This window comes from Gigantopelta aegis, chromosome 3 (genome assembly GCF_016097555.1).
Source record: "Gigantopelta aegis isolate Gae_Host chromosome 3, Gae_host_genome, whole genome shotgun sequence".
In the NCBI taxonomy this organism is placed as follows: Eukaryota; Metazoa; Mollusca; class Gastropoda; order Neomphalida; family Peltospiridae; genus Gigantopelta; species Gigantopelta aegis.
The window spans coordinates 85,557,994-85,577,325 of NC_054701.1; the positions used below are offsets into that span (position 1 = coordinate 85,557,994).

Consider the following 19,332-nt stretch of genomic DNA (forward strand, 5'->3'; position numbering starts at 1 on the left):
GCTCTAGTGTGATGTAACACTGATGAGACCCAAGATATTTTTAAGCATATGGGTAATAAAATTACACATGACATTCTTTCACAAACCTTTTATGATTTGGTTCGAAACTTCCAGAGACAACACACAGCTTGAGTTTCTTTTCAAACTGAGCCAGTTCTTTAAACACGTCAATACCCTGCTGTGACCAGGCCTTGGCTGGAACCGCTAAACCGTGTTCAATATCCCCCAACTCTAGTGGCACGACATGAGCTAAAGAGCACCAGATAGCGAGAGGGGGCAGGTACGTGAATTCGTCTGGGAGCGCGTACACTTTGGACCTGGGAAGCCACTCGTTATCGCCGAAATCGAGGTAGAACACCCGGACACTCTTAACATTATTACCAGCCTCCTCCCAGTCTCCACATTCCGTCCTCATGTCCATGATCTGTGCCCTGTAGAAACAGCTGTCTTTGGAGAACTCGGCACAACAGAGCCGGTTTACTTTGGGCGTGAATTCCTTGTACAGTTTCTTGAGCTGTTTCTTTGAGGATCTTTCAAACTGCTGGTTCAGGTCCTTCATCAGCCTGTCCAGGGTTTTTCCTGTCTCCGATGACACTCGGTGGACGTGGAAGTTGTTAGGCGAAGAGATGTGAGAAATCAGAATATCAAAATACGTGTTGCTCTTTTCTTGAACACTGTCATTCTGCTCAGAAGTCACAGCTGTCTTAAAGCCTTTTTCCGACATTGCAGGCGATAGTGTACTCGTATCTTTATCAGCAAGACTAATACCACTCGTATCTTTATCACACTGGCTAATACCGCTGGTATCTTTATCACACTGGCTAGTACTGCTGGTATCTTTATCACCCTGGCTAGTACTGCTGGTATCTTTATCACACTGGCCAATACCACTGGTATCTTTATCGCACTGTCTAATACCACTAGTATCTTTATCACCATGGCTGATATCACTAGTATCTTTATCACTATGGCTGATACCACTAATATCTTTATCACTATGGCTGACACTACTAATATCTTTATCACACTGGCTAACACCACTTGAAGAGTCATCAGCACGGGAACACTGTTTAGAGATCAAGTCTTTTCCATTCAGTTCTGGTTCCTTGCTAGACTCTCCACCGACAGACTGGCTAGAGCAACTATTACTGCTAGAGAGAGTTCCGGAACCCTGTTGATCACTTCCAACAAAATCTGTTGATGAGATAGTAGTATTTAGCTCTCTGTCGTTTTTGGTTGCAGATACTTCAGTAAGGGACTTTGAATCTGACTGAGTATTCTCTGCCTGTGGTTCCGAATCCACTGTGTTGTCACATCCTTTCTCTAGTGTAGATGACACACACTTTCTCCTGTTCCCTACAACTCGTCTTCTCATTCTGTGATGAACAGACGGCACTTTTGGAACAGTTTTCTTCAAAACAGGCATCAACTTGGATTCTTCTTCTTCATTATTATTATTATTCACAAGTTCACAAGCTGGTTTACCTGTTTCTGCCGAATCTTGTTTTGCTGAACACGTCAACTCGGATTTCCCAACAGTCGACGATGCTGGCAACACTGATTTCACTGCTATATTACCCACACTGCAATGTTTAACTTGATTTTTACCCTCGCAAGCAACAGCTACAGCACGAGCTACACTCGCCTTGCCTTTCACTTTCAGCTGCGTGGCTTTAGGTGAGCTGGAGGACAAAACGGACGACAGATCAAGATCAGCACCACCAAATAACTGTCGCAGTTTGGTTATCTGTTCAGAGATGGACAGCTGTCTGGCAGTGCCCTGCTCCAGAAGGATGCTGCTAACATGAAGCTTTGTAAACTGGACCTGTTGTGAGCTTTGGTTAGTGACATCAGGAACAATAGGAAGGTTCCAGGCCAAGTCGACGAGGTACGGGAAAAGTTGGCTGTTGGCACAATACACAAGCTGCAAGTGTAACGTCTGGCCAAAGACGCACGATCGGAAGCCATGAATTTCATCTTCAGTCCAAACTCCAAGTTTATTAGCTGGTGCAATCTATTAAAACAAATAATGAAGAAAAAAAAAATGAATGAATGAAGAAGTGGCACAGGCCCGTAGGAATGATATCTGAAGTGTGTGTATGTGTGTGTGTCTGTGTGCATGTCTCTGTGTGTGTCTGTGTAGCGTGTGTGTGAGTGATGGCACAATCTCTAGTGAGTGGGTCACAGCCTCCAGTAGGGGTGGGGGAGCACAAGCCATATTTTAATCTTTATTTATATAGAGTAGGGCCAAAACCCCCATAATTTTCACCCTGAAGTGGAGGGGGTGGGGGCTGGCTACCCAAGACCCTACCCTCGGTTCCTACAGGTCTGGGCAAGAATTGAAGAAAAAAGAAAGAAATGTTAAACAAAAATCAAAATGATAATACACTGTTTAATCACAGACTAATTAGAACATTAAAAGGGATGCTTAGCAATACCAAATTGTTTAATGAGAAGCAGGCAAATGCCTTATTTATTTAAGTATTGAGCAAAATATAATGAAAAGAATACGGTACTTTGCTAGCTTTTTTAATAATGTATTATTTATTTATTTGAAATGTTTTATTTTGCTAAATTATTTATTTCAAATTCATTATAAAGATTATCTCTGTATATATCTGTAACTAATAAACTCTGATAATCTGCAAACACAATATCATAAGACTGTTTATATTTATTCCTTTATTATTTTATTATTTTACTTTTTAAGCACTTACCGCAGACAGTGCACAAAAGATGGCTTGTGCCGGCAAGGCGGTGAATTCCACTGGCAATGGTATAATGGTTTTTACTGGGACATGACTAGTGTTGCCGAAATCAACATAGAGAACTTCGGCTTTGCTGTCAGGCTCTGTCACTGAAAGAATATAACAGTCTTTGCGAGAAACAACTTCCATGACTGGAAAGACAAACAAGTCATTTCAGTAAATTAAGATACCTCAACACAAAACTACATGTACAGTGAAACCCCTCTAAACCAGATATCCACGGTGACCAAGAAAAATGTCCAGTTAAAAGGGGTTCCGGTTTACAGAGTTTCTGCTCTGTAATGATATGTAAAATAGGACCATGAAAACCATACGGATTTAAGAAAAGTGTCCACTTATTATCCGAGGGTTCAGTTTTGAAAGAATTCCAGTTATTTGAGGGGTCAGTTTTGAGAGAATTCCAGTTATTTGAGGGATCAGTTTTGAGAGAATTCCAGTTATCCGAGGGTTCAGTTTTGAGAGAATTCCAGTTATTTGAGGTTTCAGTTTTGAGAGAATTCCAGTTATCCGAGGGTTTGGTTTTGAGAGAATTCTAGTTATCTGAGGGTTTGGTTTTGAGAGAATTCCAGTTATCTGAGGGTTTGGTTTTGAAAGAATTCTGATTATCCGAGGGTTCAGTTTTGAGGAAATTCCAGTTATCTGAGGGATCAGTTTTGAGAGAATTCCATTTATCTGAGGGATCAGTTTTGAGAGAATTCTGATTATCTGAGGGTTCAGTTTTGAGAGAATTCCAGTTATCTGAGAGTTCAATTTTGAGAGAATTCCAGTTATTTGAGAGTTCAATTTTGAGGGAATTCCAGTTATTTGAGGGATCAGATTTGAGAGAATTCCAGTTATCCGAGGGTTCAGTTTTGAGAAAATTCCAGTTATTTGAGGTTTCAGTTTTGAGAGAATTCCAGTTATCTGAGGGTTTGGTTTTGAGAGAATTCTAGTTATCTGAGGGTTTGGTTTTGAGAGAATTCCAGTTATCTGAGGGTTTGGTTTTGAAAGAATTCTGATTATCCGAAGGTTCAGTTTTGAGGGAATTCCAGTTATCTGAGGGATCAGTTTTGAGAGAATTCCATTTATCTGAGGGATCAGTTTTGAGAGAATTCTGATTATCTGAAGGTTCAGTTTTGAGAGAATTCCAGTTATCTGAGGGTTCAGTTTTGAGAATAGTCAGTTCTTTGAGGTTTCAGTTTTGAGGGGTTTCACTATACAACCAGAGATCTCTCAAGAACATCAGAATAGCTCTCTGTTAGCATGTTAAGACTGCCCCAGAAAATCACTACAGCCTACTAACCAGTCAAAAAGCCAACAACAAACCCTCCCAGAGAAAAAACAACAACAACACACCACCACCCCCCCCCCCCCCCCCACCCCCCATACAGACAAAAAACAAAAAAGAGTCAAAACTTCAGGATTGAAAAAGACTGAAATTTGCAGTACAATCATTCAAATTTAAAACTAACCAATCAAAGCTTTAGGACAGAATAGACTGACATATTCCACATTAAACTTTATCTTTAAGTAAAGTAATAAAGTAATAAATAAATATTTCTGTCATTAAAACCTGTTGAAATACTGTCAAACCTGTGATAAGCAGTCACCAAAGGATATATATCAAACGGTTGCCTTTAATGACAGGCGACTGCTTAATTCAGGTCGGTTTATATTTAGGAGAATAAAATTGTGGCCCCTTAAACCAGCGACTGCTAGAGATTTGTCTGTACATAGATCTTGGCCCATATTTTCGAAGCTATCTTAGCGCTACGAAATTGTAAAACCATCATAAGCTGTGACCTCACTACAGCACACTCCATAGTGACGTCACAGCTTACGATGGTTTTACGATTTCGTAGCGCTAAGATAGCTTCGAAAATATAGGCCCTGGTTATTTAGAATAATAACGCTAGAACAGGTACATCTCTGCAAAAGAAAGTCACCATTGTCAGTCCTGATCACTTTGGCTCGATAGTACAGAGAGGGATTTTCTTGTAAAAATGGAGCAAGGCACATCATTCCAAGCCGAGGTTCCGGTCTGGCAACTGCAGGGTCCACCATGGAAACATGGAGTCTAAGAGTAAAACAGAGGAGATGAAGAAAGCATAGCAACACAGTGATTAAAGTATAGACACAAATAGCAGAAGAACCTGACAAAATAACGGGTTGTTGTCAAAACAGAGCAAATATTGATTAACTGTAAGGCCTAAAAACAAAATAGGTTTTTCTGGTTTCCCGACCTATCTTAATTTTATGTAGCGACCCTGAAATTTGAAGAAAAAAAGAAAGATTTTTTTTTTTTTAATCATAATCCCTGATTTTTTACAAACATCAATCTAGATTTGGGACACCTCGGCCGATTATGGTTTCTCAGTTTGATTCGATTTAAACAAAACCCCCAAAACCCAACAATTCCTACCTACACACACTATTTTTTTCAAGGATGAAACCTGACACACACTTTCCTGGTTTTAGGCCCAACTAACCCCTTGGTCAAATCTCTTGTTTCTTTGCCTACAGAAAGTCTCTTTGGCTTAACAATAACAACACCACTAGAGCACAATAAATCATCGGCTATTGGATGTCAAATATTTGGTCATTATAGTTTTAGAGAGTAAATCCCTTACATGTTTCCATTAGTAGCAAGGGATCTTTTATATGCACCATCCCACATACAAGCTAGCACATACCACAGCCTTTAATATACCGGTCGTGGTGCACTGCAGGCATCGAAATAAGCATTGTGTCTGGTAACCCATTTACAAGTTACCACAAAATATAGTCTGGTAACCTATAGGTTTCCACAACTATATGAAAGTTAGAATTGAATTCCTGTTACTACTACGCAGTCGTTCTGAAATTGTAACGGTGCGCGCGAACATCGATACGAGAAACGAAATCCGGAAGTAAATTTATCTAGTGGGCGCTGCTTAAACGCAGATTGCCAAAATTGCTTTACAAGTGCGCACGAACATCGGTGCAATTTTGTACGAGAAACCAAAACGCGGATATAAATTCATTTAGTGGACGCTGCTTAAACGCGGAGTGACTTGCGCGCGAACATCGATGCAATTCCTGACGAGAAAATGAAATGCAGAAGTCCTGAATGCATTGCCTGGTTTACGTTCGGAAACGAAACTACCATTCGTTGAAATTTTTTATCGAGAACGAAACACCGTTATCGACTTTTCTAACATGTGGTAACCTCCTGGTAACCTGAACGACTGTTCTCGACTTATTTCGATGCCTGCACTGACTGGAATGAGAAATAGCACCCAATGGGTACACTGATGGGGACTGATACTAAACTGACAACATATCAGGCCTTTATCTACAAAAACAAGTACAATTACTGCTCCTTTATAAAAACAAATGAGCTTGTAATCCAGATCCATAACACTACTATATTTGTTACTCGTTTTAAAGCCACCTTAAAAATCATCAGGCATCATTTTAGTAAATGTTTCAAGCATGGTCATTCAGGTTGCCACGTGACCATAAATTTGAGAAGTATACTTTAATCTAAAAAAACATCAGATTAAACATACATGTAAACTCCTCCCTGTAACTTTTCATGTACACACACAAGTTTCATTACAATAGCATGGTATTAGTGTGTCTGGGAAGGACTTTTAATAGTAAATATAATCTAATGATTAGAATTGTAAACTTGATCAACCTTCAAGTTATCAAGTTCATATTTTGTGCTCAACACACTTTGCTTAAAAATCATTCTGATGCTTGAAATTATGGTATAAAGCTATTAGACTGTAAGAAATGTGTGAGCACTTGTATGCTATGTTATAATTTATAAAGAGAATGATTAACTTACAGTGTGAAATGCACCCATGACAATAAATGTCAATATAATGTACTTCAACAATCCTGAATAAGATTACTACATCAGTGTGCTCAGACAGAATATCTACCAGTCAACCGATTAGAACAACAATGTGTGTACACAAGGATTTAGCCAGGATATTTCACCAAGGTCCCATGACTGATGGGATTGCGAAAAATAGGGCGAGTACATGATACTTGGGATATTTTCAGTCCACATTGCAGTACAACAATGTTAAAATTAAAAGTTTGTTTTGTTTAACGACACCACTAGAGCACACTGATTAATTAATCATTGGCTATTGGATGTCAAACATTTGGTAATTCTGACTTGAGAGTCATCAGAGGAAACCAACTACATTTTTTCTAATGCAGCAAGGGATCTTTTACATGCACTTTCCCACAGACAGGAAAACATATACCACACTTTGTCCAGTTGTGGTACACTGGTTGGAACGAGAAAAAAACCAATCAGTTGAATGGATCTATCGAGGTGGTTTGATCTTGCGATACAAGCACCTCAAGCGAGCACTCAACTGACTGAGCTAAATCCCACCCCTATAGAGAACAGACATAATTAAATTTATACATCTGTACAGAAATTGGGAATTTCAGTGCATCTTTCTTTTGGGAAGGGGGCCTGTGTTAGGACCCACAGAACACCTGATAAATCCTTGGTACAGAAGTCAAAACAAAAATGTTATCCTACTTACTGTATCTGATTTCTTAGATCATCAAGAACTTGGCTCACAGTCTGCACGTAGAAGGACCACGGTGTATCTATTTCACTGACAACTACTTGGATGGTGGCATCAGGATCCAATGTCAGTGGCTTCACCACCAAAGATGTTTCAGACGGTGAAGACATCACACTACTTGCCGATTTGGAAATGACCACTCGGTCCACGTTACATTCAGGAACAGCTACCTGAGATGCAGATGCTGTAGGCATATTCTGTTGCATGTCCATCAAAGATGTAGTCGTTTGAGGAAGTATTGGCACAACAGATGCAGATGTTTGAGGCATGGATGTTAATGATGTAGGTGATCGAGGTATGGATGCAAAAGTTGCAGATGTTTGAGGCATACTTGCAAAAGATATATATGACTGAGGGATGCCAGTAACAAATGGAAATGTATGAGGCAAGGATGTCAATGGATTTGATGTTTGAGGCATTTGTGCAAAACATGCTGCTGTTTGAGGCATGCCTGTCAAAGTTGCAGATGTCTGAGGCATGCATGTAAAAGATGTTGATTCCTGAGGCAAATCTTCCAAAATTGCAGATGGCTGGGTCACTTTAGAATGAGACTGTGAAGCACCAACTGGAGCAACAGAAGCCATCTTTTTATCTTCATTCTCTGTCTCTGTTAAACACTGATAAAAAGCTTCAGTTGATGCATGATTGTCGTTAAAATCAGAAACAGACACATGTTGACCATCACTGTCTTGCTGAACTGCAGTTGATGGCGTATTGCATGTTATTTCTAGCTGGTGAGAGATCTTGGTATCACGACCAGCATCAGGCTTAACATGCTTGATGGCTGAAGAATTGACTGAACAAAACATAATCATAAGATAAAATCATAATCATTCACCAAAAGGTTGTCAATCAGATACGACACAGAAACTAGCGAGTTATGTTGTTATGATACAGTAGTTATGTTATGTAGTATAATATAACAAATCAGTTTACCCAAAACACAGTTAATAATATAACGTGTTTGCTATTATTAATATTAAAACTATTGTAAGTTAAAGCTTCTTTTAAAATATTAAAAAACAAAAAACCCAAAAACCCAAAAACATTTAATGATTATACTATTTTAAAAATTCTAGATCTTTGATGGAATACCTACCTTTATTGGTGTACAACTCTTTTGAACCTTCATAGCTAGGCTGTTTATTAATCCAGTTAGAAACATCATCACGTCTGGTCTCATGATTTTCCTTCATATCACTATGAAAGCCGTCCTTGTCAAGTAGATCACGGTTCTTGATATCACCATGAATGCCACCCTTGTCCTGCAGTTTGTTGTCCGAGACTATTCTCACTGGATCCACGTCATTGTCGTTCTCCAGACTGGAAGTGTTGACACTCGTTACATGTTCAGCTGACGGCCTCACCCGACACAAAGACTGCTGTTCTTCTGATGAGACCGAGAGACCATCTAACTCACTGTCAGTATTTTCTGAAATACATATTAAATTATTTTTATACTTTTCGATAAAATGTACAAGTGTGAAGTCTTTGCAAGGAAAGGCTAGTGATCACTCCCACTTTCTTCCACACTCGATTGGATACGTTTTAGGGAAGCGGTAAATTAATCACCTTGCAATAAAAAAAATTAAAAAATTTCAAACTCCTAGGTGATGACCAGATTGCCACTTCCATTACCATCCATTACCACACCATCCAATGAAAAATAAAGCACAATCGAAATTGATTGCTCTCTGATGTATAAGTTAACCTAAAACTGATTGCTCTGTGACACATGGGTTTCTTGAAGGTATGCAATAGCCTCCTACATTCGTGTCAGTTAGATATCATGTCTTAAAACTGTTTAAAAATGTCTTCAACTCGCTTTCGCTTGTTAAGATACGTTTTCAATCAACTGCTAAGACAAATGGTATTCTAGATACATGTGTGCAACATTAGTATCAATTACCAATCACTTTCTCTGCTGTGGCAAGAAGATAGAAACAGTTGTTACTACACTTGTCCAGCATCTGCATGACATGTAAGTAGGTCTCCATCGGCAAATCATGGTCAGACGACGACGTCTTCTGTCTAGCGTACGACTGTACCTGAAACAAATAATAACCAGGAATTCCCCAGTGTCACTGACAGTTGCAAGCATAAATGTCCACCTCAACATAAGTTAAAATATTAATAATAAATTTTTAAAAATAATAATAACCAAGTTTTAATAAATTCAATCCAAATTTTAAGTTTACTGGGGTTTTCAATTATGCATTGTGCTGAACTAGATGCAGCTACTAATCCAGCTTCATTGATCTAGGACTTAATTATTACTTGTGAGCAATTAAGCTGAATGCAACTTTACTGTTGAGCTATACGTATAAATGCAAAACTTCATTGTTGGGTTAAATACAAAGGTTGACACTATCGATGTTGGAAAAAGTAATTTACCTATATCTTTCCTTTTTACTTTGTTCTGAAGGCATGATGAAAATGAAAGTAAACAAATTACAAAAAAAACACACCAAAATATTGAGTTTAAAGAAAGAAAGACACGTTTATTTAACGACGCACTCAACACATTTTATTTATGGTTATATGGCATCAGACATATGGTTAAGGACCACACAAGTATTGACAGAGGAAACCCGCTGTCGCCACTTCATGGGCTACTCTTTCCGATTAGCAGCAAGGGATCTTTTATATGCACCATCCCACAGACATGGTAGTACATACCACGGCCTTTGTTATACCAGTCGTCGTGCACTGGCTGGAATGAGAAATAGCCCAATGGGCCCACTGACGGGGATCGATCCCACACCGACCGTGCGCTGTACCACTGGGCTATGTCCCGCCCATATTAAGTTTAAGGACACTTAAACATCTACAAATATTGTTAAAATTTATGGCTATTAAAAAAAAAATCAATGTGTTTAAGGACATCTTAACACTGTTTATCTGGAACTATTAAATGTCACTGGCCTCAGTGGCATTGTGGTTAGGTCATCGGTCAATAGGCTGGTAGGTACTGGGTTCGGATCCCAGTCGAGGCATGGGATTTTTAATCCAGATACCGACTCCAAACCCTGAGTGAGTGCTCCGCAAGGCTCAATGGGTAGGTGTAAAACACTTGCACCGACCAGTGATCCATAACTGGTTCAACAAAGGACATGGTTTGTGCTATCCTGCCTGTGGGAAGCGCAACTAAAAGATCCCTTGCTGCTAATCGGAAAGAGTAGCCCATGAAGTGGTGACAGTGGGTTTCCTCTTAAAATCTGTGTGGTCCTTAACCATATGTCTGACGCCATATAACCGTAAATAAAATGTGTTGAATGCGTCGTTAAAAAAAAAGAAAAAAAGTAAGAAAAAACCCTATTGTGTATGGTAAATACAGTGTATAGCCTAACAGGCGAGAAGACAAACCAACTGTAAGCCATTTATAAACTTAGAGATTATTAAACAAGCTTGTGTGTCGTACTGATTTTACGACATGAGTGTCAGGAATTTTGTATTGCCCAAGCGAGAGCGAGGGTAAAACATGAATCCTGACATGAGTTTCGTAACATCAGTACGACTCACACGCAAGTGTAATAATTTCTTTATTAACCATATTATTATTGTTGTTTTCTTTATGAATAACAAGACCCAACTCAAAATGTTTCAGCCACAACTAGGACACGACGAAATGTCATATTTCAAATGCACAGTCTGAGCTAGGACTGAAGCAACGTTATGTTATGACGTCGCTTCCCAAAAGTACATCATTAGACTTGTTATTACACGTGTGCTTCGTATGATTGTTATTAACTCGGTTATGTTGAACCATATGAATAATAATTTTTCATGTTTATAGTAAATAAATAACACATTATTGCCCACACCAAAATGCTACATATAAATTTTTAAAAAGAAAACAAAAACCATAACTCACTCCCTCCACATGTTCTGAAATCACAGAGATAAGTTCATTCTTCAGCTCACTAACATCTTGTAGTTTCTGTTCAATCTTGTGCCGCAACAGATGTTTCTGTTTATGTCTTGAAGACTGTTTCATTTCTAAAAGACATGGAATGAAATGCATAAACTGAATATAGCCTGTTAAGATACATTTGGTAAGTGATTTTGTTTTGTACAAGCTGATAGACTGAAAATTTTAACCTGCAAATTTTAAAAAACATTTTATCAAGGCTTTAGTACCTAGTGCTGAATGCACAATAATAATTACATATAATCAGTATTCCATTGTACATCCCAAGTAAAAGTTGTATCACATTTTAAAACGTTAGTCCCTTTTTGTTCATGGTTACAATTCTTACAGTCCAGGGTCTGAACGGCACCTAGGGGAAACACTGATACACATTGTAGTAATAATGTAAAACTCGACAGACATCTACATGTACATACTATTTTATGTTTTAAATTTTTAGAGCCTTTATTTGCTTCCATAGAAATATGATTGTGATGTGACCTTACTTTTACTGACATCACCCATCAGTATGTAAATATAAACATGCACATGCAGATGACAATTGCCATATATTTTAGACTTATCATCATAAATTAAGAAAACTACGAGACTTGGCGTTTTAATGTACATGTATACTGATCATGTGTTTTGTCCAATTTGGATTTACATGTAGGAAAAGTACTTTTGAAGGTAAAACGTAAGACAAATTGGTTTAAAATTTCTTGGCTGCCAACTTTTTGCAGCTGTGACTGGCAATGTAAACAAATGGTAGGTAGCATATTACTTTAAAAAGGAGAGAAATCTCAAATAGTGCTTCAACAGACACTGTGACTCAACAAGTTGTGACTATACAGTGCCGACTGGGGTATCAATGCATTCATGGATCAGTTTCTCTTTGAACAATGCCGATAATTACATAGTAAAATGTGTTTCTAACCAAAGCAGCAGTGTATAATCTAAAATTCACAAATTGTTTTATTGATGTCTGTTGTCAAAAATGCAGCACAAGCTAAGTGAAAGTACCGTATTGACAACAAACCCGGAGCCTCGTCCAAGGTAATATTCTGCCATAAATGATGACTGCTACCTGCTGGACCGTGCGGTTTCAGAGGTACAATTTACATTGTACATTAAATAAACACAATGGAACTAGATGATTCGTCCACTGTTCAATTTTAAAGGATAGGACTAAACATTCATGTTAAAGGATGCCATTCGCAATGCATAGGGCTTCCCCGGGTCTATTAACAGGCACGGGAAACTCTTTTTCCCGGAAAACGTGAAGGCGTTCTCGTAACAGTTCAAGTATAAACACGTGCATGATATGGTAAAAACTATTTTTAAAAAAACCCTTTAAATATGAATTTTAAAACGTACTACATCGCACTGCTTCAACACAGAAATATTTACTCTTAGTTTGTGATTACCAAAGACTAGCAAATGACACATTAAAAACATTTTGTACCAGGCTGTCCATGACTAGACGCTTATTTAGGCCCGTAGGAACGATATCTGGAGTGGAGGATGGAAACCTCTATGGTGGGGAGACCAGTCATATTTTTACTTGAACGGGGGACTGTTATTTTCAGACTTGTTCTGATAACAAATCAACAAGAAACCACGTGATCAGGCTTATCCCACCTTTTCACAGGTTTGTTGATGATCGTTATTTTGTTTTGTCATACAAAATTATTTTTAAGTAACTTCTTTCATAAAATTCACTGCAGAGATATATGTAAATATATCACACCTAAATAATAAATTAATAAATGTTAACTAATATGTTTTTAATTGTGGATTAACCCATCTAACCGGTTTTCGTTTTATCACATTACCGATGATGTAATAAGTAATTCACAAACATCAAAAGAAACTGACTTTCACATTTGTGGTAAACAGGTAACTACTTCGTTTTAAACTTAAACAACAAAACAATAAACGTTTTTCGGGTGTGTTTTTTTTTTTTTTAAATACGAATGGTATCGAATATAATTTGTCGATCAAATAAATTAATCATGTCAGTCGAGACGTTCCAAGGTATTCCGAATATTCACAAAAAGTTTGTTTTATTTAACGACGCCACTAGAGCACATTGATTTTTTTATCTTATTATCGGCTATTGGACGTCAAACATATGGTCATTTTGACCACAGATTTTGAGAGGAAACCCGCTGTCACCACTTCATGGGCTACTCTTTTACAACAGGTAGCAAGGGATCTTTTATTTGCACTTCCCACAGGCAGGATAGCACAAACCATGGCCTTTGTTGAACCAGTTATGGATCACTGGTCGGTGCACGTGGTTTACACCTAGCCATTGAGCCTTGCGGAGCACTCACTCAGGGTTTGGAGTCGGTATCTGGATTAAAAATCCTATGCCTCGACTGGGATCCGAACCCAGTACCTACCAGCCTGTAGACCGACCGAATATTCATGAGCTAAGATCATTGTTTTCAAGATCATGTTTATTTAACTCTCAAAGCACGCTATTTGTATATAGAGGATACTCCCCGAGTGTCTTGATATAATTTATCAGCACGAGTTGATAAAAGTATGAAAACCGAGGCTTGCCGAGGATTTTATACTTTTATCAACAAGTGCTGATAAATTATATCACAAGACACGAGGGTTGTATTCTTTTTATCATCCATCATCATTCTTTTCATCTGCGACGGTTGTAAACAATGTCAATAATGTGGGTTGAATGTCAGCGGTAGACTCGTTAACTAGCAGAACAGCAGTGGCGTGACATCACTAATAGTTAGTTTAGCGCTGAAACAAACCCAGTGACGTAACAAAACATTGTCTTGTGATTAAAATTTGACCAATCAAGATTATAAGAAGTGATATCTCCTGCAGAGAATATCGCAGGAGATATCACAAATGACAGTGCCAGCGATATCTCCTACAAAGGCCTTTAATGGATGATAAAACACTGTTATAACAGTTTGCGATGAAACACCGCTGATTTCGTGTTTGTTTTTTAAGTACAACAATTGCTAAAAATTCTGATACTGCTTTATAAAAAAACATTTTACTTGTTCACCGAATAACCACTACGGCAAATTATGCTTGTCCGAGTAAATTTTCACTTGTTGGGACAAACGGACAATTTAAGTGCTTATTTCGAACGCTGTAAATTAGAATATGCACCTTAGTTCGCTTTTATTTTTAGTAACAATTTGACTGTTGTGGACTGGAATGACTGTCAAAAGGTTTTAAAACGTCTACTTTTCTGCATTTCCTTTTCAGTTTTCTTTCATAATTTCAGTTTGAACAAAAAAAGTTTGTTTGGAAGTGTGTTTTGTTTAATGACACCCCTAGGGCACATTGATTTATTAATCATTGCTATATGGTGTCAAACATGTGGAAATTTTGACATATAGTCTTAGAGAGGAAACCTGCTACATTTTTCTATTAGTAGCAAGGGATCGTTTATATGCACCATCCCACAAAACAGGAGGGCACATACCACAGCCTTTGATATACCAGTCATGGCATTTAAAAAATGCAGGAAATGCATTTTTGTCATTCTTAATATCAATGAAGCTGTCCTACTTTGAGTTTATATATCAAGAAAACAACTGAATTTTTTTTTAAAGCTATGATTATTATTATGATATAATTATTGATAATTGTAATATTTTTTAATCACATCCTTAATATGTACAGTAAAACCTGTTCTAGCGGCCACCTGATTTCAGGGGCCACCTGCCTTAAGCGGCCACCTTTTTCCCTCCCAAACGATTTATAACATAAATGCACCTGTAATAAGCAGTCACCTGTCTAACGCGGCCAGCGGCCACCCTAATAGGATCCAAAATCACTGAAATACCTGTATTAAGCGGCCACAGTAAATGTTTACTATTATATAAAAGGGATATTTAACAACAGCAATACGGTGCAGCAAATAACCGATCTTCACACCTTCAGGAATACTAGTACCCATTCAGTCCCGACATCTCTACTGTGTATCAATTAAGAAAGTATGACTATGGGATGCATCTAATTGCCTCTGAGCAGGCTATGCATGACATTTGTAGATTCACTTACAATGACAATACACCGCATGAAGCAGAAATTAAATAATTAAATGGAAAGAGAAAACAAACTTGTTGAGAACGGTTAATTTAATACATTCAAGTTGCAGTTTTTCCTGAAGGAGGCGACATGTTAAAAGTTTATTTATAGTAAACTGTGAAGCACACAGACACTAAAATGAGAAACGACAACAAATGTTTTAAAAACTATATTTTGCAACCTGTAATCAGCGGCCACCTGTCTTAAGCGGCCACTTTTATCTACTCACTTGTGTGACTGCTTAAGACAGGTTTGACTGTATGTTCATACTTGATTTCCATCAGGGGATTAACAATTGAAAAAGGAGTTGGAACATTAATTTGCTAAAAATCATTGATAATATGACAACTTTCTAAGCATACTTTGCAAAATACCATGTGTGCTGAATCACCGGACATGGCTGTTCTGGGATCAGGCTAAAACGGCACCACTACCAAAACGGAAAATTTTTCGTTAGCGAAAACAGAACCAATTTGGCTATAACGGCACCTCAATGTTTTGGTGAATACATTTAACCATTCCCCCTACCCCCTACAAATATTTTGTTGTTGTAAATAATTTCAGTTTTGTCCGACATAAAAATAAAAGAAAATGTTGAAAATAACAAAATTATACAAAAACACATGACAAGACTCTTAATAGTAGTATATAAGAGTATCTTACATCCTGTGTGTAAAGTAATGCTGTAAATAAGAGATGCCATTTGTTAATTGTTTGTTTAGCATATTCTTACATTAATTGAATAACATTGTGAGATGCTTAGGCTACCACAAACACTGGCTAGTGGTTAATTAAATTTACTATGAAAACAATACAACAGATCTTAAACTAACAACATAACAACAACAAAGACAGACAAAAGGGTTTTCCTTTTAAAATGTGTTGTCTTTATTAAATGTTGAATCATGTAAACATTTTTTTCACCGTATACATACATGTATATTAACCACGAATACTTACCTGAATAAATGTGGCATACTAGCAGATAATCTATGTACTTTTTGTTCGTATGAAGCGGAATCGTTAGAACATTTATTCTTCACTTGTTATCACACAAGACAGTTGTGGGTAAACTTTAAAAATTGATTTAAGATCAAAACAGGTACTACCTTGAATTTAGATATATGTGTTATACTACTTGGCGGTCCACACTAAGTATTTTATTAAATCGTTTAATTTTAATAGTGAAACGGTACATTTATAGTTGTAAATATACAAATCATTCTCTAAATTTTATTGAAGTTGTAAATATAATAAAGTATCACAGAAATATTGAAAAATTCATATTGTCAGGAAAAGGAGACCAGTTCACAAGTAAATGGTCTAATTTACAACTTTAGTCATTTAAAGGCGTTATTTCTCTATTCCTCTTGTTATTGTTTTCAAACCGATTGTACTTACAAATAACACAAGTTCTAGTATATGTATCTTACACCTTTGAAACACCCATCATTTGAATAGAAACTATTCTTTCGTCATCTTTATCCTTCCTCTCCATTTTTCTGTCCCCCTATCATAAGTCTTAATTAAAAAAAAAAAATGTTTATGTTCTTCCTCTTCATCCTTAAAAAATGTGTTGTCCTTACTACATTAGACACCCACTTAAACCAGTTAAAAACAACAACAACAACAAAACCTTTTGGGTGTTAATTATAAACCTTTCTTTGTTCTTTTTTCCCCCCTTTCCTCTCTCTCCCCCCCCCCCCCCCCCCCCCCCCCCCACCTCCAATGCAAGCAAATTTCACCCATCATTCTTGACCCTCAGATCATTTTAAAATGCATATGTATGTATGTATATAAATACGGTTGTGCAGTATATGACAAGAAATGTAATGAATATAACTCCCATACATATCACATATTGTTTATATACATAATATGAAATATAAAACCTATACCTTACTGTTATACAGGTACACATAATCATGTTATAATTTGATTATTGTTGTATATTGTAAGACGATGATTCAACGCACCCCAACCGTGACATTGCCAGTGATCTGGGGATAATAAAGGTTAAAGGAGCTCAATCACGGATTTAGTGGGCCTTGTTTCTCTAAATATGCATTATAAATATAACCCGCTGTTTTACAACACCACACTGAGGTTCGGGCAAGTAATCTTTATCTAGTGCACGGGGCATGTTATGTCAATACTTTTCTTAACGTACACGGCGAGTTGCTTCCCTCTATGTAGCATATTTAAAATGGCGGGGGACTTTTGACGGTTTTGTGTGTCCATTTGTTGCACTATTTCGGTTGCAAAATGTTTGAAACAGTAGGACTTTCCTTTGGCACTGTCACGTTTAAAGAACATTATAAATACTTATAATAAATAGTTAGGGTTAAGGTTAGTGACAGTGCCAAAGGAAAGTCCTTCCGTTTGAAACATGGTGCCACAAGTTTTGAATACCAGCTATATATACGAATCATAGTCATAACGGACCCAGTACAAAACGGCCAAAGTGTAAAAGTCAAAACGGCCAAAGTGTAAGGACAACATCTGTTCACTCGTGCAAGATAAACGGTATTGCCTCGTAGCTTGTTGAGCTGGTATGACCAGTGGCCTGACCCAGGGTAGAGTTAATGTTATGGGGTAACTTTTTATTACTAATATTTATTTCAAATGGGGGAACTGGGAGGATTTTGAATTTTAAGTTGTTCGCCATTCTAGGCAAAATGTCTTTATAATGAACTGTTGTGTGTGTATGTTATTATTATTATTATTATTCATGTGGTAAATTAGTGTAATAAAATGATATTGTGATACAGTTTCTGTTAAAAATGTGAAATAAAGTGTTAACTAGTAATATCGTTGTTTTTATACATATATTGCTTATATCGGTTAACATTATTAGTAATGAAAATTCATTTAGTGTTATGGTACGATAACTATTTCCTTCAGCCATTTTGACTTTTTCCTTTGGCTGTTTTAACTTTTTTCTTGGGCTGTTTTGACTTGCATGTTCTGGACCGTTTTATCCTAGGGCCGTTTTGACCGCATACCACATATACTTGGGTATGTAACAAGGTTCGGAGGTAGAACCACACATTCTACGTCCCTTCAGACTAGTCTTTACCCACTCCCTTAATTTGTTTCATTAGGGTTAGATTACTTAAGGTTTGTTATATTTGAATCCTTCCTTTAGCACTATCATGTTTACAGAGTTAATATGGCAGGGTGGGGGGGGGGGGGCACATGAAGACTGATTCACGAAAAATTAACATTCGAGCCCCCCCACCAGAATCGAGGTTAGGCCTACTAGTACTACAGTTGTGATTTTAATATTTGTTTTGTGGTTACCTAAAACTATATTCTGGGCAATGTATTAATTGTATAAGGCAGCAAAATAAATAATACTCCCGCCTTGCAACGCACTTCAAACTGACAAAACTTTATCTTCATTCAGAATCACATGGTAAAATAAAACGTCAAAAACGTTTGCAAACATTGCTTTTTGGTTTTGTTGTAAATTCCTCCCTATAGACGAACCATCTTTGATCGTAAGAAATGTTCAACTTTGTTTTATTTAACGACACCACTAGAGCACTTTGAAATGATTGATTTATTAATCATAGGCTAATGGGTGTCAAATATATGGTAATTTTAATATGTAGTCTTAGAAAAAAAACCCACTACATTTTTCCATTAGTAGTAAGAGGTCTTTTATATGCACTACCCCACATTCATGATAGCACATATCACAGTATGTGATATACCAGTCGTGAATGGGACGAGAAATAGCCCAGTCGTGAATGGGACGAGAAATAGCCCAATCGTCCTCCGACGGGGATCGATCCTAGACCGACCGCGCATCAAGAGAACGCTTTACACTGGGCTACGTCCCGGCCTAATCCTAAGGATGGACTATTTCTTGTATAAATAATTATAGCAAAAATACATTCAAACTGTTATTATTTCGAACCGAGTTGTCTTGTCCAATGTTGGTTAATTTGACCAAAACATAGCATAATGTAGTGCGCGAATGAAAGGT

At 37.4% G+C, this 19,332-nt stretch overlaps 1 protein-coding gene across 2 annotated transcripts in view; it reads right to left on the bottom strand.

Moving 5' to 3' along the window:
- The window catches only part of LOC121369227, an 85,377-nt gene extending 66,585 nt beyond the window's left edge, over positions 1-18,792 (bottom strand). For both annotated transcript variants that reach the window (XM_041494174.1, XM_041494175.1), the window contains exons 1-8: positions 18,717-18,792; positions 11,223-11,347; positions 9,258-9,396; positions 8,448-8,780; positions 7,304-8,144; positions 4,694-4,824; positions 2,718-2,857; positions 87-2,014 (exon numbers count right to left, since the gene is read on the bottom strand). In XM_041494174.1, coding sequence (XP_041350108.1) covers positions 87-2,014; positions 2,718-2,857; positions 4,694-4,824; positions 7,304-8,144; positions 8,448-8,780; positions 9,258-9,396; positions 11,223-11,345 — 3,635 coding nt within the window. In that variant the 5' untranslated portion in view covers positions 11,346-11,347; positions 18,717-18,792. The remainder of the gene's footprint in view (positions 1-86; positions 2,015-2,717; positions 2,858-4,693; positions 4,825-7,303; positions 8,145-8,447; positions 8,781-9,257; positions 9,397-11,222; positions 11,348-18,716) is intronic.
- Between the last annotated feature and the right edge of the window lie 540 nt (positions 18,793-19,332).